This window comes from Coregonus clupeaformis, chromosome 21 (assembly GCF_020615455.1).
Source record: "Coregonus clupeaformis isolate EN_2021a chromosome 21, ASM2061545v1, whole genome shotgun sequence".
NCBI lineage: Eukaryota > Metazoa > Chordata > Actinopteri > Salmoniformes > Salmonidae > Coregonus > Coregonus clupeaformis.
In genome coordinates this window covers 3,485,975-3,508,694 of record NC_059212.1, presented here as the reverse complement: position 1 = coordinate 3,508,694, position 22,720 = coordinate 3,485,975, and the positions used below count along the sequence as shown (strand labels likewise).

The 22,720-nt window shown below is 50.2% G+C and overlaps 1 protein-coding gene across 1 annotated transcript in view; it reads right to left on the bottom strand.

The window, feature by feature from the left end:
• Nucleotides 1-2,133: 2,133 nt before the first annotated feature.
• Nucleotides 2,134-22,720, bottom strand: part of LOC121539724 (NHS-like protein 1) — a 48,335-nt gene continuing 27,748 nt past the window's right edge. Inside the window, exons 4-11 of the mRNA XM_045206109.1 lie at nucleotides 16,671-16,905; nucleotides 16,411-16,545; nucleotides 12,330-12,865; nucleotides 10,173-11,530; nucleotides 9,533-9,544; nucleotides 6,648-8,953; nucleotides 6,124-6,211; nucleotides 2,134-4,920 (exon numbers count right to left, since the gene is read on the bottom strand). Of these exons, the coding sequence (XP_045062044.1) occupies nucleotides 4,446-4,920; nucleotides 6,124-6,211; nucleotides 6,648-8,953; nucleotides 9,533-9,544; nucleotides 10,173-11,530; nucleotides 12,330-12,865; nucleotides 16,411-16,545; nucleotides 16,671-16,905 (5,145 nt within the window). The 3' untranslated portion in view covers nucleotides 2,134-4,445. The remainder of the gene's footprint in view (nucleotides 4,921-6,123; nucleotides 6,212-6,647; nucleotides 8,954-9,532; nucleotides 9,545-10,172; nucleotides 11,531-12,329; nucleotides 12,866-16,410; nucleotides 16,546-16,670; nucleotides 16,906-22,720) is intronic.

Sequence of the window (22,720 nt, the reverse complement as noted above, 5' to 3'; positions counted from 1 at the left end):
GAGAGAGAGAAATGAGAGGTAGATAGAGAGAGAGAGAGAGAGAAATGAGAGGTAGAGAGAGAGAGAGAGAGAGAAATGAGAGGTAGATAGAGAGATAGAGAGAGAGAAATGAGAGGTAGATAGAGAGAAATTAGAGGTAGATAGGGAGAGAGAAATGAGAGAGGGAGATAGAGAGAGATAGATGTCGAGAGATTGTGATGATGATGACTCACCTGTTAAAGAGTTGCATGGTGCTGCTGATGAGTAGAGGAAACACACACACCAGACTCAGTGATGCCCCTCTGCACACCAGACTCAGTGATGCCCCTCTGCACACCCAGACTCAGTGATGCCCCTCTGCACACCCATGACCCAAAGACAGTGAGTCTTTCCTCTCTCTTACTCCCTCAGTCCTGTATGTCTGTCCTCTGCAGACTGTATGTCTGTCCTCTGCAGACCGGAACAGTCTTTACAGTGGGTTCATTAAGACAGTCTTAATGAATTAATAGTTTAAAGCCTTACACTCAGAGGTCCTATTGGGATTAGTGAGTTTTGGCAGGCATTGTGTATGTGTGAGAGTGTGTGTTGGCACCCCTGGGCATTGACAGACGTCATTCACAAAGACAATACAATTAGACATCAGTTAGTGAGGATTAAGTCTGTGCGTAGCAATGGGAATCAACATGGTGATGCAGGCAGTTCACAACAACAGTAATCAGTTTGCAATGATTAGTTCTGATTAGATACAGTATGTGTGTGACAATACAGAATCAATTATGAAGGCACAAACACACACACAGCTATTATACAGTCTCTGACCCCTGACCTCTAACCTGTACAGCTCCTGTTCAGACATGTTCACTGTTTAATATTTATTGTTTATTTCACTTTTGTTTACTATCTACTTCACTTGCTTTGGCAATGTTAACATACGTTTCCCATGCCAATAAAGCCCTTCAATTGAAATTGAATTGAGAGAGAGAGAGAGAGAGAGAGAGAGAGAGAGAGAACTCAGAGAGAGAGAACTCAGAGAGAGAGAACTCAGAGAGAGAGAACTCAGAGAGAGAGAACTCAGAGAGAGAGAGAGACAGAGAGACAGCAAGAGATAGAGAGACAGAGAGAGAGAGGGAGAGAGAGAGAGAGAACTCAGAGAGAGGGAGAGAGAGAGAGAACTCAGAGAGAGGGAGAGAGAGAGAGAACTCAGAGAGAGAGAGAGAGAGAGAGATAAATAATATAGAAAGGTAGTATGTTGACTGTAATCTATACTGAGCTGGCAGAGTTCCAAAAGCATTGCGTTTAAAACTGCTGCACCCCATTATAACACAAGAGGTGTGTGTGTGTGTGCCATTATAACACAAGAGGTGTGTGTGTGTGTGCCATTATAACACAAGAGGTGTGTGTGTGTGTAAATCAGACAGCAGTCAACAGGGTTCTGTAATAATGTACTTTATTAAACTCAAAGACTCAGGGCCAATATTCAGCCTTCACTTCAATCTGTCCCTCCCTCCCTCCCTCCTACCCACCCCTCTGCTGTCCCCATAGGATAACCCTTTGAAGAACCCTTTTTGGTTCTTCTACACAGAGGGTTTTACATGGAACCCAAAAGGGTTCTACTAAGGGTTCTAAGAGAATACCTCTCTCTCTCTCTCTCTCTCTCTCTCTCTCTCTCTCGTCTCTCTCTCTCTGTCTCTCTCTCTGTCTGTCTCTCTCTGTCTCTGTCTGTCTGTCTGTCTGTCTGTCTGTCTGTCTGTCTGTCTGTCTGTCTGTCTGTCTGTCTGTCTGTCTGTCTGTCTGTCTGTCTGTCTGTCTGTCTCTCTCTCTCTCTCTCTGTCTGTCTGTCTGTCTGTCTGTCTGTCTGTCTCTCTCTCTCGCTGTCTGTCTGTCTGTCTGTCTGTCTGTCTGTCTGTCTGTCTGTCTGTCTGTCTGTCTGTGTCTTTCTCTGTCTGTCTGTCTGTCTGTCTGTCTGTCTGTCTGTCTGTCTGTCTGTCTGTCTGTCTGTCTGTCTGTCTGTCTGTCTGTCTGTCTGTCTGTCTCTCTCTCTCTCTCTCTCTCTCTCTCTCTCTCTGTCTGTCTGTCTGTCTGTCTGTCTGTCTGTCTGTCTGTCTGTCTGTCTGTCTGTCTGTCTGTCTGTCTGTCTGTCTGTCTGTCTGTCTGTCTGTCTGTCTCTCTCTCTCTCTCTCTCTCTCTCTCTCTCTCTCTCTCTCTCTCTCCCACCTCACTTCATCCCTCTAGATATGTCATATCTTCCATAGATACTCAATCTCTCCACATTTTACCCCTGACCCCTTACCTCTAACCCCTAACCGCATATCTAGCACAGGTGATAACTCTGATACACAATGGGCCCCATTTTCTTCACAGTTCTCAAATGAATACACTAGAAAACACACACACAACCCCTCTACCCAAATCACCTGTTATAAAATGTACAAAGTCCAGGTATTAAGTTATGGTAATATAAAGGAGACAGAAGTTACTTTATAGAAATGAGATGAGAACCCTGCAATGTACAGTGAAGCATGTACTTACTAGATTATATATATTTTTTTTATAGTCAAATGACAAGTGAACAGAGTATTTAAAGAGGATTAAGCAGTAAAAAATAATATAAATATAGGATAACTTTAGATTCCATTCCTCCAATCATGATTCCAAACAACAGGACAATCATAATCAAGGACACATTCTCAGACATGCCCCCTTGCTGCCGATTCACTGGGAGTGACATGTTGTCTTTGGTAACTGAAACCTCGGAATACCTTTTTAAAATATATAGTTTAATGTTGTATTCTTAATCATCAAACTGTATACCGCTACATGCTAAAACTAGATCGAGGACTGAAGCAACAGGTCAGAAAACAACAACATTCACGCTGTCCTGTAATCTATTAACAGAGACAATCATCCCGTACAACAGCCAGTCTGGAGGCCAGTATGTTTCAGTTCCAGTATTGTTTGACTTCCAACAGTTTCCCCCATGTGTGCAGGATACGTAAAGTCCCTTAGCCCCAGACGGGAGCCTCTGTACTGGGTATGAGCAGGCCAGTGAGACCCTTCTGGTGCTCCATACGCTGCCCTCCAGGGAGAGAGATGGGGGGGAGGGAGAACAGGGCCTTGTGTCTCTCCATGGTCCTGCACTCCTGCCAATCAAGGCTGCCATTGGTAGCCTCAGCCTGTCCTTCAGTGAGCTTGACCAATCCAAAAAGTCTTGTATGAATTGTGGGCCAATTCGATGGTCTCGGCCGACCCCTCGCCCTCCAGTGATTCGCCCTCCCCCTCCCCCTCTTGTTCCGAGATGGCAGTCATTGGGCTGCTGGGTAGTCGGCTGCGGGGAGCAAAACCTCGGCTGGCTGAGCAGGGGGGAGTGGGGGAGCGGGGGGGTCGCCACCCCCAGAGAGAGGGGGGGGAAGGGTATGTGGGGGAGGAGGGGGAGGATTGGGAGGAGAGAGGGAACAAGCGCTCAGTCAGTGCCCACACCGCCTTCCTCCTGTGGTCTCTGTCTGTACTGAGGCTGTGGTACGTCTAGGGACAGGAGCTGGACTTGGACTGTGGTCTCTGTCTGTACTGAGGCTGTGGTATGTCTAGGGACAGGAGCTGGACTTGGACTGTGGTCTCTGTCTGTACTGAGGCTGTGGTATGTCTAGGGACAGGAGCTGGACTTGGACTGTGGTCTCTGTCTGTACTGAGGCTGTGGTACGTCTAGGGACAGGAGCTGGACTTGGACTGTGGTCTCTGTCTGTACTGAGGCTGTGGTACGTCTAGGGACAGGAGCTGGACTTGGACTGTGGTCTCTGTCTGTACTGAGGCTGTGGTACGTCTAGGGACAGGAGCTGGACTTGGACTGTGGTCTCTGTCTGTACTGAGGCTGTGGTACGTCTAGGGACAGGAGCTGGACTTGGACTGTGGTCTCTGTCTGTACTGAGGCTGTGGTACGTCTAGGGACAGGAGCTGGACTTGGACTGTGGTCTCTGTCTGTACTGAGGCTGTGGTACGTCTAGGGACAGGAGCTGGACTTGGACTGTGGTCTCTGTCTGTACTGAGGCTGTGGTATGTCTAGGGACAGGAGCTGGACTTGGACTGTGGTCTCTGTCTGTACTGAGGCTGTGGTACGTCTAGGGACAGGAGCTGGACTTGGACTGTGGTCTCTGTCTGTACTGAGGCTGTGGCACGTCTAGGGACAGGAGCTGGACTTGGACTGTGGTCTCTGTCTGTACTGAGGCTGTGGTACGTCTAGGGACAGGAGCTGGACTTGGACTGTGGTCTCTGTCTGTACTGAGGCTGTGGTACGTCTAGGGACAGGAGCTGGACTTGGACTGTGGTCTCTGTCTGTACTGAGGCTGTGGTACGTCTAGGGACAGGAGCTGGACTTGGACTGTGGTCTCTGTCTGTACTGAGGCTGTGGTACGTCTAGGGACAGGAGCTGGACTTGGACTGTGGTCTCTGTCTGTACTGAGGCTGTGGTACGTCTAGGGACAGGAGCTGGACTTGGACTGTGGTCTCTGTCTGTACTGAGGCTGTGGTACGTCTAGGTGCGTGTGTGGAGAGGGCTGAGGTGTGTGGGTGTGTGACTTCACTCGGAGTTGCAAGTGTGTGTCTGATTGGGGCTGGCTCTGTGAGCTCTGTCTCTGTGGTGGCGGACTCTGGTGTTTGGGGGCGGTAATGCGGAGTCTCTCGGTTGCAGACATGCGAGCTGCAGGGTCGCAGCGACTTCCCTTCCTCAGGAGCAGAGCCTTGAAGCTGTCACTGCTGCTGCTGCTGCTGACCCCTGACCTATGACCTCTCACTCTACTGGACCCTATCACCTCTAGAGTTCGCAGAGGGGTGGGGCTAGGGCCTGTAGGGGTCATTGGAGGAGAGGAGGAGGAGGAGGAGGAGGAAGAGGAGAAGACACAGCATTGCTCACCCTCAGAGTTCCTGCGACACAGAACTTTCCTCTTAGACCTGAAAGGGAGAGAAAGAGAGAGGGAGGGAGGGAGATAAATAAGTTAACATTATATTACTAATTATAGTCCCACTACCACCTAACCGGTGAATCACTCAACCAACGAATCAGTGAACCTCTGAATCAGCGAACCACTGAATCAGTGAATCATCAAATCAGTGAACCACCAAATCAGTGAACCATCGAATCAGTGAACCACTGATTCAGTGGTCCCATTACAGAGGGACTAGCAATAACATCATGTTTCACTACAGAGGGACTGGCTATAACATCATGTTTCACCATAGAGGGACTGGCTATAACATCATGTTTCACCATAGAGGGACTGGCTATAACATCATGTTTCACTACAGAGGGACTGGCTATAACATCATGTTTCACCATAGAGGGACTGGCTATAACATCATGTTTCACTACAGAGGGACTAGCAATAACACACATTATCCACCAAAGGACTGGAATGGACTACGGCCCCTAATCACACCGATCAGTGTTACCTGATGTCAATGCCACACCCACACACCTGGGTGCTCAAACGTGTGTGCCTTCCCAGACTGAACTGCTACAAAGAGACGCAGATGCAGGGAAAGGTGTGTTAATGCTGGGTAAGAACAAAAACAATGTGCACCATTGTGTGTTCCCATGACCAGGATTCAGATAGGTGGAGATATTAGAAGGGTAAGGACACGTGTCATTATGTCATAACATACCTGTCTGACGGACATACAGTAGGACACGTGTCATTATGTCATAACATACCTGTCTGACAGACATACAGTAGGACACGTGTCATTATGTCATAACATACCTGTCTGACAGACATACAGTAGGACACGTGTCATTATGTCATAACATACCTGTCTGACAGACATACAGTAGGACACGTGTCATTATGTCATAACATACCTGTCTGACAGACATACAGTAGGACACGTGTCATTATGTCATAACATACCTGTCTGACAGACATACAGTTGGACACGTGTCATTATGTCATAACATACCTGTCTGACAGACATACAGTAGGACACGTGTCATTATGTCATAACATACCTGTCTGACAGACATACAGTAGGACACGTGTCATTATGTCATAACATACCTGTCTGACAGACATACAGTTGGACACGTGTCATTATGTCATAACATACCTGTCTGACAGACATACAGTAGGACACGTGTCATTATGTGTCATAACATACCTGTGTATGGCAGCAAACAGGTCCTCGGTAGTCCGTGGTCGTGCTGGTGTCACCAAATCCTCCGCTGAAGAAATGTCAAACACTTCACCTGAGAGAGAGAGAGAGAGAGAGAGAGAGAGATAGAGATAGAGATAGAGATAGAGATAGAGATAGAGATAGAGATAGAGATAGATAGAGATAGAGAGAGATGAAGACATGAGAAACACAACAACGGACAGGGAAGAAGGAGAGAGATGTAAAGAAAATAACTGAAGAGAGACAGATTGATAGATAGAGAGAAGGATTGGAGGTCCTTGTGCTTACAGGCTGTCAGAGAAGAGGGGGGAGAGGGTCAGGGAGAGAGGGCAGATGGGAGGATGGTGGGTTGAGAGATTTACGGTCATCTTCAACCCAGAGGAAGAAGGAAGGTAGAAGTCTTACAACCCAGTAAGCGATCTACTGTATGTGTGTGTGTCAGTAGAAAAGAGAGAGAGAGAGAGAGGGGGGGGGGGAGAGGGAGAGAGACAGACAGATCCATATCTCACCGTTGTCTTCTCTGGAGCTCAGGGACCCTGTGGAGCTGCTGGCCCTGTCTGTCTCCAGACCGCGCCTCTCTTCCCTCTTCTCCCCCAGTTCCCCCTCTTCCTCCTGGAGAGGCAGGCCCGGTAGCAGTAGTGCCCCCCTCAGGTTGTCAGTTGACAGTGCACTGCTCAGGGCGTCTCTCTTCTCTTCCAGAGAGAAACTTCCAGAATCACTGCTGTCCACCTCTTCACCCTCCTTCTCTTCCTCTTCTTCTTCCTCCTGCATCACCCAGCTCTCCTCTGGTTCAGGTTCTGATCTCCCCAGCTCTGTGTATGGCACCGACCCACACTCTGCCTTTGTCTCTGCTTCTATCTCTGTGTCTGTCTCCATCTCCAGTGGACCTAACTCCTGCTGTGGCACTGCTACGCAGGGTTCTGGAGGACAGGGCCTTGGTGGTAACTCTGGTACACAGGGTTCTGGAGGACAGGGCCTTGGCGGTAACTCTGGTACACAGGGTTCTGTAGGACAGGGCCTTGGTGGTAACTCTGGTACACAGGGTTCTGTAGGACAGGGCCTTGGTGGTAACTCTGGTACACAGGGTTCTGGAGGACAGGGCCTTGGCGGTAACTCTGGTACACAGGGTTCTGTAGGACAGGGCCTTGGTGGTAACTCTGGTACACAGGGTTCTGGAGGACAGGGCCTTGGCGGTAACTCTGGTACACAGGGTTCTGTAGGACAGGGCCTTGGTGGTAACTCTGGTACACAGGGTTCTGGAGGACAGGGCCTTGGCGGTAACTCTGGTACACAGGGTTCTGTAGGACAGGGCCTTGGTGGTAACTCTGGTACACAGGGTTCTGTAGGACAGGGCCTTGGCGGTAACTCTGGTACACAGGGTTCTGGAGGACAGGGCCTTGGCGGTAACTCTGGTACATAGTATTCAGTCTGGTAGCGCTTCAGGAAGGGGAATTCAGGCTTTGGCTTTGGCTGGGTCTCTGTCTGGGACTCTGTCTGTGCCAGATTTATCCCCAGTAAGGGTGGTGTCTCTGGGACAAAGGGCTGTGGAGGTGTACCTGTCAGTACAGGTGGTGGTGTTGGTGTGTCTGTCTGGTGTGTCCTCAGTAGGGGCGGGGGCATGATCAGGGATAGTTTGGGCTTCTTCAGGGCAACAGGAGGCTTCTGTTTGTGGGGGGTGGAGGAGGGGGTAGCAGGGGAGTGTGTGGGTGTGTTTGCCCACGCTGAGTGTTCTAGTTGGCCGTTGGTGTGGCAGGGTGTGGTCTCCTGTCGAGGTGTGTGTTCTCTGTTCTGTAACACTGGTTCACTGTTCTCAGCATGAGGGCTAGAACTTATAACCACTGCTCTCAGTGGCCTACTGAGAACAACCACTTTAGGTTTTTCTGGGGTTCTAGGCTTCTCCAGTGTTATAGGCTTCTCTAGCATTCTAGCCTCTGAAGTTCTAGGGTTCTCTGGGATTCTAGGCTTCTCCAGTGTTCTAGGCTTCTTTAGCATTCTAGCCTCTGAAGTGCTAGGGTTCTCTGGGATTCTAGGCTTCTCCAGTGTTCTAGGCTTCTCTAGCATTCTAGCCTCTGGAGTTCTAGGGTTCTCTGGGATTCTAGGCTTCTCCCGTGTTCTAGGCTTCTCTAGCATGCTAGCCTCTGGAGTTCTAGGGTTCTCTGGGATTCTAGGCTTCTCCCGTGTTCTAGGCTTCTCTAGCATGCTAGCCTCTGGAGTTCTAGGGTTCTCTGGGATTCTAGGCTTCTCCAGTTTTCTAGGTTTCTCCAGTGTTTTCGGCTTCTGAGGGGTTCTAGGCGTCTGTGGGGTTGTTGAGGGAATGAGGGCTTCTTCTGTTCCAACAGCCTCTGTGGTTCTGTCAGTCTGCTGAGCAGTGGTCGGTGTGGAGCAGGGAGGGACAGACTCTCTGGTTCTGTCAGTCTGCTGAGCAGTGGTCGGTGTGGAGCAGGGAGGGACAGACTCTCTGGTTCTGTCAGTCTGCTGAGCAGTGGTCGGGTGTGGAGCAGGGAGGGACAGACTCTCTGGTTCTGTCAGTCTGCTGAGCAGTGGTCGGTGTGGAGCAGGGAGGGACAGACTCTCTGGTTCTGTCAGTCTGCTGAGCAGTGGTCGGTGTGGAGCAGGGAGGGACAGACTCTCTGGTTCTGTCAGTCTGCTGAGCAGTGGTCGGTGTGGAGCAGGGAGGGACAGACTCTCTGGTTCTGTCAGTCTGCTGAGCAGTGGTCGGTGTGGAGCAGGGAGGGACAGACTCTCTGGTTCTGTCAGTCTGCTGAGCAGTGGTCGGTGTGGAGCAGGGAGGGACAGACTCTCTGGTTCTTTCAGTCTGCTGAGCAGTGGTCAGTGTGGAGCAGGGAGGGACAGACTTTGTGGCCTCCTTTAGCATAGCATCATTGGTTTCAAGTCTCTTTTGGAAATATGCTATCATAGTGCCAGTTGAAGTGGTAGCCATTTTCTGAACGCCAGTGGTCTGTCTCTCTTTAGCCTCAGTAAGCATGGCATTTATCCTCTCCACACTCTCTAACACAGTGCTGGTTAGTGTGACATCCATGCCCTCTACTTTCTCCTGGGCGCAGGTTAGTGTGATACCATTTAGCTTAGCATCGATGCTCTCTGGGCTCTGCTGGGCATCATTAGTTGGCATAGCGTTGGTTAGCGTAATGCTAGTTAGCTTAGCATCAGTGCTCTCTGGGATCTGCCAGCCATCATTAGCTTGGGTTGCGTTGGTTAGCATAACGCTAGTTAGTGCAGCATCATTACTATCTTGGCTCTGTTCGACATTAGCTGAAGTAGGGATTGTTAGCATAATGCTAGTTAGCTCCTGTGGCCTCTTGGCAGAGCGCAGGGTGACTCTCTGCAGGGCCTGGGTTGTGATCAGGGGGCGGGGGGGCCGTCCTGGACTCACTCTGGAGGGGCTCTGGAGAGGGGAAAGAGGTGGAGGGGTGTGGGTGTAAGGGGGAGGAGGTGGGGGAGGAGGGGGAGGAGGATGGCTGTTGATTGACAGGTCTAAATCCTCTAAGAGCTCAGGGGAAGGAGGAGGGGGGAATCCTGGCAATGATGTCACATGACTGGCAGGTGTAACAGGTGTATAAAAGGGGTGGGGCTGAGTCTGTCGCACTGCACAGGTAAAGGAGGGAGGCAGCAGGGAAGGGGGAAAAGTTAGAGGAGTGGGGAGGGATAGCTGAGGTAGAGGAGGGGGTGATGGGAGGGATGGCTGAGGTAGAGGAGGGGGTGATGGGAGGGATGGCTGGGGTAGAGGAGAGGGTGATGGGAGGGATGGCTGAGGTAGAGGAGGGGGTGATGGGAGGGATGGCTGAGGTAGAGGAGGGGGTGATGGGAGGGATGGCTGCGGTAGAGGAGGGGGTGATGGGAGGGATGGCTGAGGTAGAGGAGAGGGTGATGGGAGGGATGGCTGGGGTAGAGGAGGGGGTGATGGGAGGGATGGCTGAGGTAGAGGAGAGGGTGATGGGAGGGATGGCTGAGGTAGAGGAGGGTGTGATGGGAGGGATGGCTGAGGTAGAGGAGAGGGTAATGGGAGGGATGGCTGAGGTAGAGGAGGGGGTGATGGGAGGGATGGCTGAGGAAGAGGAGGGGGTGATGGGAGGTATAGCTGAGGTAGAGGAGGGGTAGAGGGGAGAGAGCGAGAAATGCACAGTTGAGGGAGAGGAGGAGGAGAGGGGAGTGATTGTCGTTGTGGAAGGGATGGGTAGGGTGGAGGTGGAGGTAGAGAGGGAGGAGTGTTGGACCCAGGGAGGAGCGGAAGAGGGGGGAGAGGGGGATATCTGGCAGAGTCAGCGGAGGTGTAGGAAGAGAGGGAGGAAGTGGAAGAAAAGGAGGAAGAGGGGGAGGAGAGGAGGGAGGACTTTCTCTCTGGGATGGGGGGTTTGGGCCCTCCTCTGCCAGGGGTAGAACGAGTCCTGGGAAGGGAGGAGGTGAGTGGAAGGGAGGAGGAGGAAGGGAGGGGTGAGGAGGGGGTTTGGGGTGAGGAGGAGGTTTGGGGTGAGGAGGGGGTTGGGGTGTTGCACTGGCTGGAGTATCCGCTGGAGTTGGAGGCCAGACGCTGCAGTCTCCCTGCAGAGGCGGCCATCTTAGGAGAAGAGGCGGTCATTTTAGGTCCCATAGGCAGGCTCACCCCTCCAGTGCTGGCTGAGCGGGGCACAGAGTGCTGAGGCTGCTTGAGGTGGGAGCTGGGAGGGTAGTCCAGGTACTGACCAGGGTTGGGCTGTTGGTGGAAGCTGTGGAAGTGAGGGACCTGGTTGATCTGGCTGGCTGTATCAGCAGCTCTCCTTTCCCCCCTGCTCAGACTGCTGAGGCTAAGACAGCGGGGGACCCAAGGATCCTCGAACACTTCAAACCCCCCGGGGGAGACCGGAGGAGAAACGGGAGCAGGACTGGGGGTCTGGAGACTCCTCTGTACCGCCACCACCACCACCTCTCTATCTCCAGGTTTGTTAGGGTCATTCTTGAAGTTGTATCGCAGCGGTTTTCCCTGACCAGTTTTACGCAGTAACGATGTGGAGCGGGTGGGGGGAGCGGGGGGACTCTTGGACTTCCTCAGCGAGATACTGCGTGACAGGTTACAGCTGTTGCTATGGAGACCGTGGTGGTCTTGGTTACCCTGGGGACAGCGGTTGTTGCCGGTGGCGTAGTTGGCAGAAATGCAGCCGTGGCTGTGGGACTTGAGCCCCTGCAAGGGGGAGTGTCCGGCGGTGTCTGCGTCCCATGAGCAGAGAGAGCTGCAGTCAGTCTGAGAGGGGGAGGAGATGGAGGACAGAGGATGGAGGGGGGAGGAATGGCTGGAGGGTAGGAGGGGCTCGTAGCTCCAGTCCTCCCTGAGAAAGGTGCTCTGACTCTGGGATTTGCTGCTCCAACCCTTCCCTGACTGCCTCTGGAAGACATGGTCCTGGAGAGACAGACAAGACAGGCAGGCAGTAACATTAACATGATTCCCACAGTAGTAGTCTTATTAGTACGTATTATTATCATGAGTTAACTGTACAAAATACTTCCAGGCTAGGGTTACTAAATTCCGGTAACTTTCTCAAAGTCCTCAGGTTTTCCAGAAATCACAGTTGGTGGATTCCTGGATTTCCTGCTTATTTCTGTCAGATTCTGGGGAATTTTTCAACTGGGATTTCTGGAAGACCTGGGAACCCTAATCCAGGACCTATAGACTCACCATAGGTCAGGATGCCATATAATAATAATAATAATAATAATAATAATAATAATAATAATAATAATAGCATAATATACACTGAGTGGACAAAACATTAGGAACACCTGCTCTTTCCATGACATAGACTGACCAGGTGAATCCAGATGAAAGCTATGATCCCTTATTGATGTCACTTGTTAAATCCACTTCAATCAGTGTAGATGAAAGGGAGGAGACAGGTTAAATAAGGATCTTTAAGCCTTGAGACAATTGAGAAATAAAATACAATTTTATTTGCCACATGCGCCGAATACAACAGGTGTAGATAGTGTCTGTGTGTATCAAGAATGGTCCACCACCCAAAGGACATCCAGCCAACTTGGGAAGCATTGGAGTCAACATGGGCCAGCATCCCTATGGAACGCTTTCCACACCTTGTAGATTCCATGCCCCGATGAATTGAGGCTGTTCTGAGGGCAAAAGGGGGTGCAACTGAATATTAAGAAGGTGTTCTTAATGTTTTGTGCACTCAGTGTATACTCACCTTAGAGCAGGGTGCAGTGTCGCAGAGTGTCCTGTAGGGGGTGCTGAGGCAGCTGTTCACAGAGGACAAGGTGTCCTGATGGGGGAGGCTGTGGAAGCCCTCCCCACTATCTTCACCCGCCAGGGAGACACTGCCCATGGAAGAGGAGGGGGTGAGGGTGAGGCTAGGGTGAGGGTGAATCTTAAGGGAGGGGTTAGGGGTGAGGGTCGGGGTGAGAGAGGCCATCAGAGAAGAGATGCCCTGTCCTCTCTGGGCCCGGATCCGACGCACTGATGACTTCACCACTCTCCTCTCCTCCTTCCTTTCTTCTTCTTCCTCTCTCCTCTCCTCGTCCAACCTTCCCTCCTCTCTTCTCTCCTCCCCCGTCTGGCCAGCCTCTGGGGTGTGTGAGGGTGTGTGTGACTGGGTCTGTGAGCGCTGTATGATAGAGCGATGTAGCAGGGCTGTGTTGACACTGCCGGTCCGGCCCAAAGTAGAGTACTGACCAGGCAGAACCACTGTTCTACTACACCCTGACCCTTCATCAGCTTCATGTTCTGTAGAGGATGAGAGGAGAGGAGAGGGGAGGGGAGGGGAGGGGAGGATGAGAGGAGAGGAGGGGAGGGGAGGGGAGGGGAGGGGAGGGGGAAGAGAGAAAAAGAGAGAGAGAGTACATGTCCTCAGTGATAACAATGTACTGAGCAAATGTCAAATTGGCTTTTTACCAAATTGCCGTACGACAGACCACGTATTCACCCTGCACGCCCTAATTGACAATCAAACAAAACCAAAACAAAGGCAAAGTCTTCTCATGCTTTGTTGATTTCAAAAACATACAACATTATAAAATCCATGTACACAAACAACAAGTGTGCGGTTAAAATTGACAAAAAACACACATATTTCTTTCCACAGGGCCGTGGGGTGAGACAGGGATGCAGCTTGAGCCCCACCCTCTTCAACATATATATCAATGAATTGGCGAGGGCACTAGAACAGTCTGCAGCACCTGGCCTCACCCTACTAGAATCTGAAGTCAAATCTCTACTGTTTGCTGATGATCTGGTGCTTCTGTCACCAACCAAGGAGGGCCTACAGCAGCACCTAGATCTTCTGCACAGATTATGTCAGACTTGGGCCCTGACGGTAAATCTCAGTAAGACAAAAATAATGGTGTTCGAAAAAAGGTCCAGTTGCCAGGACCACAAATACAAATTCCATCTAGACACCGTTGCCCTAGAGCTCACAAAAAAAACGATACGTACCTCAGCCTAAACATCAGCGCCACTGCTAGGCAAATCCCCGCCTTATCTTAGCTCATTGGTCACCATAGCAGCACCCACCCGCAGTCTGCGCTCCAGCAGGTATATCTCACTGGTCATTCCCAAAGCCAACACCTCCTTTGGCCGCCATTCCTTCCAGTTCTCTGCTGCCAATGACTGGAACGAATTGCAAAAATCTCTGAAGCTGGAGACTCTTATCTCCCCCAATAACTTTAAGCATCAGTTGTCAGAGCACCTTACCGATCACTGCACCTGTACACAGCCCATCTGAAATTAGCCCACCCAACTACCTCATCCCTATATTGTTATTTAATTTGCTCTTTTGCACCCCAGTATCTCTATTTGCACATAATCTCTTGCACATCTAGCATTCCAGTGTTAATACTATTGTAATTATTCTGCACTATAGCCTATTTATTGCCTTACCTCCATAACTTGCTACATTTGCACACACTGTATATATATTTTCTGTTGTATTTCTGACTTTATGTATTTTTTTTTACCCCATATGTAACTCTGTGTTGTTTTTATTGCACTACTTTGCTTTATCTTGGCCAGGTCGCAGTTGTAAATGAGAACCTGTTCTCAACTGGCTTACCTGGTTAAATAAAGGTGAAATAAAAAATAAATAAAAAAGGTAACTTCCACAAAGCTGTGAACGATCTGAGAGACAAGGCAAGAAGGGCCTTCTATGCCATCAAAAGGAACATAAAATATAACATACCAATTAGGATCTGGCTAAAAATACTTGAATCAGTTATAGAACCCATTGCCCTTTATGGTTGTGAGGTCTGGGGTCCGCTCACCAACCAAGAATTCACAAAATGGGACAAACACCAAATTGAGACTCCTCATGAAGAATTCTGCAACAATATCCTCCATGTGCAACGTAAAACACCAAATAATGCATGCAGAGCAGAATTAGGACGATACCCGCTAATGATCCAAATCCAGAAAAGAGCCATTATATTCTACAACAACCTAAAAGGAAGCGATTCCCAAACCTTCCATAATCACTTACAGAGAAATGAACCTGGAGAATAGTCCCCTAAGCAAGCTGGTCCTGGGGCTCTGTTCACAAACACAAACAGAGCCCCAGGACAGCAACACAATTAGACCCAACCAAATCATGAGAAAACAAAAAGATAATTACTTGACACAAAAAAATTAGCAAACTAGAATGCTATTTGGACCTAAACAGAGAGTACACAGTGGCAGAATATCTGACCACTGCGACTGACCCAAAATTAAGTTAGCATAGTCTTGCTATTGAGAGGCCGCTGTAGGCAGACCTGGCTCTCAAGAGAAGACAGGCTATGTGCACACTGCCCACAAAATGAGGTGGAAACTGAGCTGCACTTCCTAACCTCCTGCCAAATGTATGACCATATTAGAGACACATATTTCCCTCAGATTACACAGACCCACAAAGAATTTGAAAACAAATCAAATTTGTATAAACTCCCATATCTTTTGGGTGATATACCACAGTGTGCCGTCACAGCAGCAATATGTGTGACCTGTTGCCACAAGACCTGTTGCCACCAGTGAAGAACAAACACCATTGTAAATACAACCCATATTTATGTTTATTTATTTTCCATGCTGTACTTTAAATAAAATCAAATCAAATTGCGGGTGTAGTGAAATGTTTGTGTTCCTAGCTCCAACAGTGCAGTAGTATTTAGCAATTCACAACAATACACACACATCTAAAAGTAAAATAATGGAATTAAGAAATATATAAATATTAGGACGAGCAATGTCAAAGTGGCATTGACTAAAATACAGTAGAATAGAATACAGTATATACATCTGAAATGAGTAAAACAGTGTGTAAACATTATTTAAGTGACCAGTGTTCCATTATTAAAGTGACCAGTGATTCCATGTCTATGTACATAGGGCAGCAGCCTCTAAGGTGCAGGGTTGATTAACCGGGTGGTACTCGGCTAGTGATGGCTATTTATCAGTCTGATGGCCTTGAGATAGAAGCAGTTTTCAGTCTCTCAGTCCCAGCTTTGATGCACCTGTACTGACCTCGCCTTCTGGATGATAGCTGGGTGAACAGGCTGTGGCTCGGGTGGTTGATGTCCTTGATGATTTTTATTGACCTTCCTGTGACTCCGGGTGCTGTGTGTGTCCTAAAGGGCGGGTAGTTTGCCCCCGGTGATGAGTTGGGCAGACCACACCACCCTCTGGATGGCCCTGCGGTTGCGGGCGGTGCAGTTTCCGTACCAGGCGGTGATACAGTCCGGACAGGATGCTCTCAATTGTGCATCTGTAAAAGTTTGTGTGGGTCTAATGGGCCAAGCCGAATTTCTTCAGCCTCCTGACGAACAGTGTCTGTGTGGGTGGACCATTTAACATTGTCAGGGATGTGTACGCCGAGGAACTGTTTGCACGTTTGCACATCGTTACAACACTGTATATAGCCATGATATGAAATTTGAAAATGTCTCTATTCCTTTGGAATAGTAACAGTAATGTTTACTGTTCATTTTTTTAAAATTGTTTATTTCACTTTTGTTTATTATCTATTTCACTTGCTTTGACAATGTAAACATGTGTTTCCCATGCCAATAAAGCCCTTTGAATTGAATTGAAATTGAGAGAGACGGTGAGAGGAGGAGAGGTGGAGAGAGGGAGACAGAGAGAGAGAGAGAGAGGGAGAGGGAGAGAGAGAGAGAGAGAGAGAGAGAGAGAGAGAGAGAGAGAGAGAGGGGAAGGAAGGGGGAGAAGGAGAGATATAGGGAGAGGTTGTAAAAAAGACAAGGTCTGGGTGCAAACACACACAGAGTGGAGTGGGAGAGTCGTACCCAGATCTCTGGTGACGTCATCAGGTATTCCGGTGATGGTCTTGCGGCGTGTGAGTTTGTTACGGGGATGACGGATCAGAGTGTCTGTGTTGGCTAACGCTCGCCGGAAACTGGCCTGACGCTCAAAACTCTCACCTGGATGGAGGGGGGAGAAACGACGGTTACACACTGAGGGTTAATATGGATATCTGGGAAGATCTCTTCAGTTCTCATCCTCCTCCATAGAGCATCGTGAGGTATGTATGCGTGTGTGTGTGTACCAGTGATATTAATGGGTACTATGTCAGCGGCGATGGCCTGCGCCTGCTGCCTCATCTTCTCCTCTGGTGTCGGCAGGGGGAGGGGCTTGGTCCATTCCGTTTCCTCTGCGACTGTGGTCGTGATGTCGCCCCCGTTAACTGTGTCATCTATGTTTTCGTAACAGTTCAATGGGGGGCTCGGCGGAGGCCGGAACGAATACGCCAAGAGGTCCTCGTCTGGCGATGCCGCTGTAGACTGATGGATAGAGAAATATGACAGGGAGGAGTTAATCACTTAGATTATTACAACCTCCAAGTGAGACCCCAGTAAGCTAAACACTAGCACAGGCTAAATGCTAGCACAGGCTAAACGCTAGCACAGGCTAAACGCTAGCACAGGCTAAACGCTAGCACAGGCTAACTGCTAGCACAGGCTAAATGCTAGCACAGGCTAACTGCTAGAACAGGGTAACTGCTAGCACAGGCTAAACGCTAGCACAGGCTAAACGCTAGCACCGGCTAACTGCTAGAACAGGGTAACTGCTAGCACAGGCTAAACGCTAGCACAGGCTAAACGCTAGCACCGGCTAACTGCTAGCACAAACCACTATGGAGCCAAGTGAGCTATAGTACAGTCGTGGTCAAAAGTTTTGAGAATGACACAAATACTAATTTTCACAAAGTCTGCTGCCTCAGTTTTTATGATGGCAATTTGCATATACTCCAGAATGTCATGAAGAGTGATCAGATGAATTGCAATTAATTGCAAAGTCCCTCTTTGCCATGAAAATGAACTTAATCCCCCAAAAACATTTCCACTGCATTTCAGCCCTGCCACAAAAGGACCAACTGCCATCATGTCAGTGATTCTCTCGTTAACACAGGTGAGTGTTGACGAGGACAAGGCTGGAGATCACTCCAGCAAGCGCCAGGACCATCTCCTAAAGTTGATTCAGCTGCGGGATCGGGGCACCACCAGGGCAGAGCTTGCTCAGGAGAGCAACTTCTCCCAACCATCCAAGAACAGTTTGGTGACGACCAATGCCTTTTCCAGCATGATGGAGCACCTTGCCATAAGGCAAAAGTGATAACTAAGTGGCTCGGGGAACAAAACATCGACATTTTGGGTCCATGGCCAGGAAACTCCCCAGACCTTAATCCCATTGAGAACTTGTGGTCGATCCTCAAGAGGCGGGTGGACAAACAAAAAAGTCACAAATTCTGACAAACTCCAAGCATTGATTATGCAAGAATGGGCTGCCATCAGTCAGGATGTGGCCAGAAGTTAATTGACAGCATGCCAGGGTGGATTGCAGAGGTCTTGAAAAATAAGGGTCAACACTGCAAATATTGACTCTTTGCATAAACTTAATGTAATTGTCAATAAAAGCCTTTGACACTTGGAATGCTTGTAATTATACTTCAGTATACCATAGTAACATCTGACAAAAATATCTTATATCACTGAAGCAGCGAACTTTGTGAAGACCAATACTTGTGTCATTCTCAAAACCTTTGACCACGACTGTACAGTGGTAGTTAAAGGCTATAGTAACTACTAGCTCAGGCTAGCCCCAGTAAGGCCTGTGGTACCTTTCTCCTCCAGCAGACAGAGAAGCAGGACTGAGACAGACAGTCCATCAGCTTAGACCTCTGAAAGAGGAGAGGAGAGGAGAGGAGAGGAGAGGAGAGGAGAGGAGAGGAGAGGAGAGGAGAGGAGAGGAGAGGAGAGGAGAGGAGAGGAGAGGGAGAGGAGAGGAGAGGAGGGGGAGGGAGGGAGGGAGGGAGGAGAGGGAGAGGAGAGGAGAGGAGAGGAGAGGAGAGGAGAGGAGAGGAGAGGAGAGGAGAGGAGAGGAGAGGAGAGAAAAGAGAAAAGAGAAAAGAGAAGATTGAATGCAGATTAAAGGCTTCCGCATTCTAAGGTTTGGCTGGAGCCTAGCCGAACTCGGCTAAGAGAACAGATTGAGTGTGCTCACATACTCCCTGAAAACATCTTCGCTTTATAAATGAGAAAAAAGCGGCAATAGTACTATTTTTCCATCTCAAGAAATCTGTCATTAATTTTTACGTTTTTGCCGAGGAGGTCTTAGTCGCGCAATTATACATCTAACTAAGATTTTGGTGCAGTATTTCTCAATGAAAAAATGTGCATGAAAACGGATCGTCTCTCGTTGAATGACAACAAACACTTAATTGAAGAATCCCTACTGTTGACCAATCACCGACTATGGGGCGTAGACTTCGTAGTCGGTGCCTCAGAAAAACAATTTGTGTGCATGAACAGGCCAAACTAACAAGAAATGGCACACATTTTATTTTATTTTATTTTACTTTTATTTTGACAGGAAAGACATATTGAGACCTAGGTCTCTTTTCCAAATGTGCCCTGTATAATACAATATAAAATAAACATTAAAAACAATATATATATATAGTATATATTTGGCTAAATTCAAGCGGGCTGTCATGTGCCTTTTACTGAGGAGTGGCTTCCTTCTGACCACTCTACCATAAAGGCCTGATTGGTGGAGTGCTGCAGAGATGGTAGTCCTTCTGGAAGGTTTCTCCTATCTCCACAGACGATCTCTGGAGCTCTGTCAGAGTGACCACCGGGTTCTTGGCATGTGGACGCCTTAAAAAGGGATCTGCAATAAGCTCAAGACTGTTGGATGGACGTTTTTTCCTCTCCTCTCCTCTCCTCTCCTCTCCTCTCCTCTCCTCTCCTCTCCTCTCCTCTCCTCTCCTCTCCTCTCCTCTCCTCTCCTCCCTGTTCACTGTACTGTTTTACACCTGCTGTATCCTGTGCATATGACAATAACATTTGAAACCCCTTTCTTACCAGCAGATGTCCGTAAGTCTCCTACAATAATAACTACTCTGGTGACAGTACCTCTCTCACCAGTAGGTAGCAGTCCTCAGCAGCCTTACACTGATGTGTACACTCAGTGGCCAGTTTATTAGGTACATCTAGTACCGGGTAGGACCCTACGTTTGCCTCCAGAACAGCCTGAATTCTTTGGGGCATGGATTCTACAAGGTGTGGTGTTCAAACGTTGCTCGATTGGTATCAAGGGACCTAACGTGTGCCAGGAAAACATTCACCACACCATTACACCACCGCCACCAGCTTGTACCGTTGATACCAGACAGAATGGGGCAAACGGACTCATGCTGCTTAGGCCAAATACTGACACTGCCATCGGCACGACACAACAGGAACCAGGGTTCGTCAGACCAGGCGATGTTTTCTCCACTCCTCAATTGTCCGGTGTTGTTGATCATGTGCCCACTGGAGCCGCTTCTTCTTGTTTTTAGCTGATAGGAGTGAAACCCGGTGTGGTCGTCTGCTGCAATAGCCCATCAGCGACAAGGACCGACAAGTTGTGCATTCCCGAGATGCCATTCTGCACACCACTGTTGTAGTGCGCCGTTGTTTGTCTGTTTGTGTCACGGCTGTTAGCTTGAACGATTCTTGCCGTTGTCGTTACACCTCTCATCAAAGAGCTGTTTTCGCCCACAGGACTGCCGCTGACTGGAGTTTTTTTTTTTGTCGCACCATTCTCGGTAAACCCTAGACACTGTCGTGCGTGAAAAGCCCAGGAGGCCAGAGGTCTCTGGGATACTGGGACTGGCATACCTGGCACCGACGATTATAACACGGTCAAAGGTCACTCGTTTTGCCCATTCTAACACTCAATCAAACAGTAACTGACTACATGTTTTACATAGCCACGGCCACGTGACTCACTGTCTGAAGGAGCGAATGTCACGAGCGTTGAACGAAGTGGACCAAGGCGCAGCGTGATGAGCGAACATACTTTATTATCAAAAGTGATAACACGAACAAAACAATAAACGAACAATGTGACGTCCTAGGTTAAACAACCAACACGGAACAAACCAAAAGGAACAAGATCCCACAACACCTGTGGGAACACAGCCTGTCTAAATATGGCTCCCAATCAGAGACAACCAGCAACAGCTGACACTCGTTGCCTCTGATTGGGAACCACTCTGGCCAACATAGAAATACAATACATAGAATATACAACACAGAACAAGAACACATAGAATCTACACACCCTGGCTCAACATATAGAGTCCCCAGAGCCAGGGTGTGACAGTACTTTCCCAAAGGCGCGGACTGCGACCGCGCCTCAACATAAACCAAACAGGGAGGGCTGGGTGGGCATTCCTCCTCGGAGGCGGTTCCGGCTCCGGGCTTGCCCACCACCCTCCAATAATCCCCCCGTAGCGCCCCTGGTCCGGTCTGGCCCCGCTGGCTGGAGCTGGACTGGACATCGTAGGAGCGGATTGCTTAAGCTCCGGTGTGGAGCAGCTGACCAGGCACCGGTGACCCAGGCACGGGTTGTGCCGGACTGATGACGCGCACCCCTGGCTTGGTGCGTGGAGCAGACGGGCGGACCGGGCTGGCGATGCGCACCCCTGGCTTGAGTGCGTGGAGCGCAACGGGCGGACCGGGCTGACGATCGCACCCCTGGCTTGGTGCGTGGAGCAGGAACGGGCCGTACGGGCTGACGATGCGCACCCCTGGGTTGGTGCGGGGAGCAGGAACCGGCCGTTCCGGGCTGACGATGCGCACCCCTGGCTTGAGTGCGAGTGGCAGGAACAGGTCGGACCGGGCTGGCGACGCGCACCGTAGGCTTGGTGCGAGTGGCAGGAACAGGCCGGGCGGGCTGGCGACGCGCACCGTAGGCTTGGTGCGAGTGGCAGGAACAGGCCGGGCCGGGCTGGCGACAGCGCACCGTAGGCTTGGTGCGAAGTGGCAGGAACAGGCCGGGCCGGGCTGGCGGCCGCGCACCATTAGCTTGGTGCGGGGAGCAGGAACAGGCCGGGCCGGGCTGGCGACGCGCACCATTAGCTTGGTGCGGGGAGCAGGAACAGGCCGGGCCGGGCTGGCGGCAGCGCACCATTAGCTTGGTGCGGGGAGCAGGAACAGGCCGGGCCGGGCTGGCGACGCGCACCATTAGCTTGGTGCGGGGAGCAGGAACAGGCTGGGCCGGGCTGGCGATGCGCACCGTAGGCTTGGTGCGGGTGGCAGGAACAGGCCGGGCCGGGCTGGCGACGCGCACCGTAGGCTTGGTGCGAGTGGCAGGAACAGACCGGACCGGGCTGGGGACACACACCACTGGCCCTACGCAGGGATCTGGAACGGGCCGGACCGGACTGGTAACACACCCCAGTACCTCTCGCCGTGCCTCTACACCTTCCTTCCCCTCTTTGACCAGTGGCCCCCGTAACCTGGCGGCCTCCTCTGCCAACCTCCCAATTCGCTCTGTGGCAGCCTCCTGCTGCCCAGTCGCCCATGCCGTGTGCCCCCCCCCTAAAAAATTGTTTGGGTTGCCTCTCGTCCGTCCGACGACGACACTGTTGACGCCGTTGCTCCTCTCTCGCCAGGGCCTTAACCTTAGCCCATGGCCCTTTTCCCCCGAGCATGTCCTCCCAGGACCACACTTTGCCCACCTGGGCCATCGCCAACCTCTCCAGCTCCTTTCCCGGCGCTTCCTCCCATGTCCAGGCTGCCTGCTCCTGGACACGCTGCTTGGTCCTGGTATGGTGGGATCTTCTGTCACGAGCGTTGAACGAAGTGGACCAAGGCGCAGCATGATGAGCGAACATACTTTATTATCTTTAGTGATAATACGAACAAAACGATGACGTGACGTCCTAGGTTAAACAACCAACACGGAACAAACCAAAAGGAACAAGATCCCACAACACCTGTGGGAACACAGCCTGTCTAAATATGGCTCCCAATCAGAGACAACCAGCAACAGCTGACACTCGTTGCCTCTGATTGGGAACCACTCTGGCCAACATAGAAATACAATACATAGAATATACAACACAGAACAAGAACACATAGAATCTACACACCCTGGCTCAACATATAGAGTCCCCAGAGCCAGGGTGTGACAGCGAACCATTTTCGTGAACGGGATGGTGTACCTCATGTTTTACATAGCAAGCCACGGCCACGTGACCCACTGTCTGAAGGAGCGAACCATTTTCGTGAACGGGGTGGTGTACCTCATGTTTTACATAGCAAG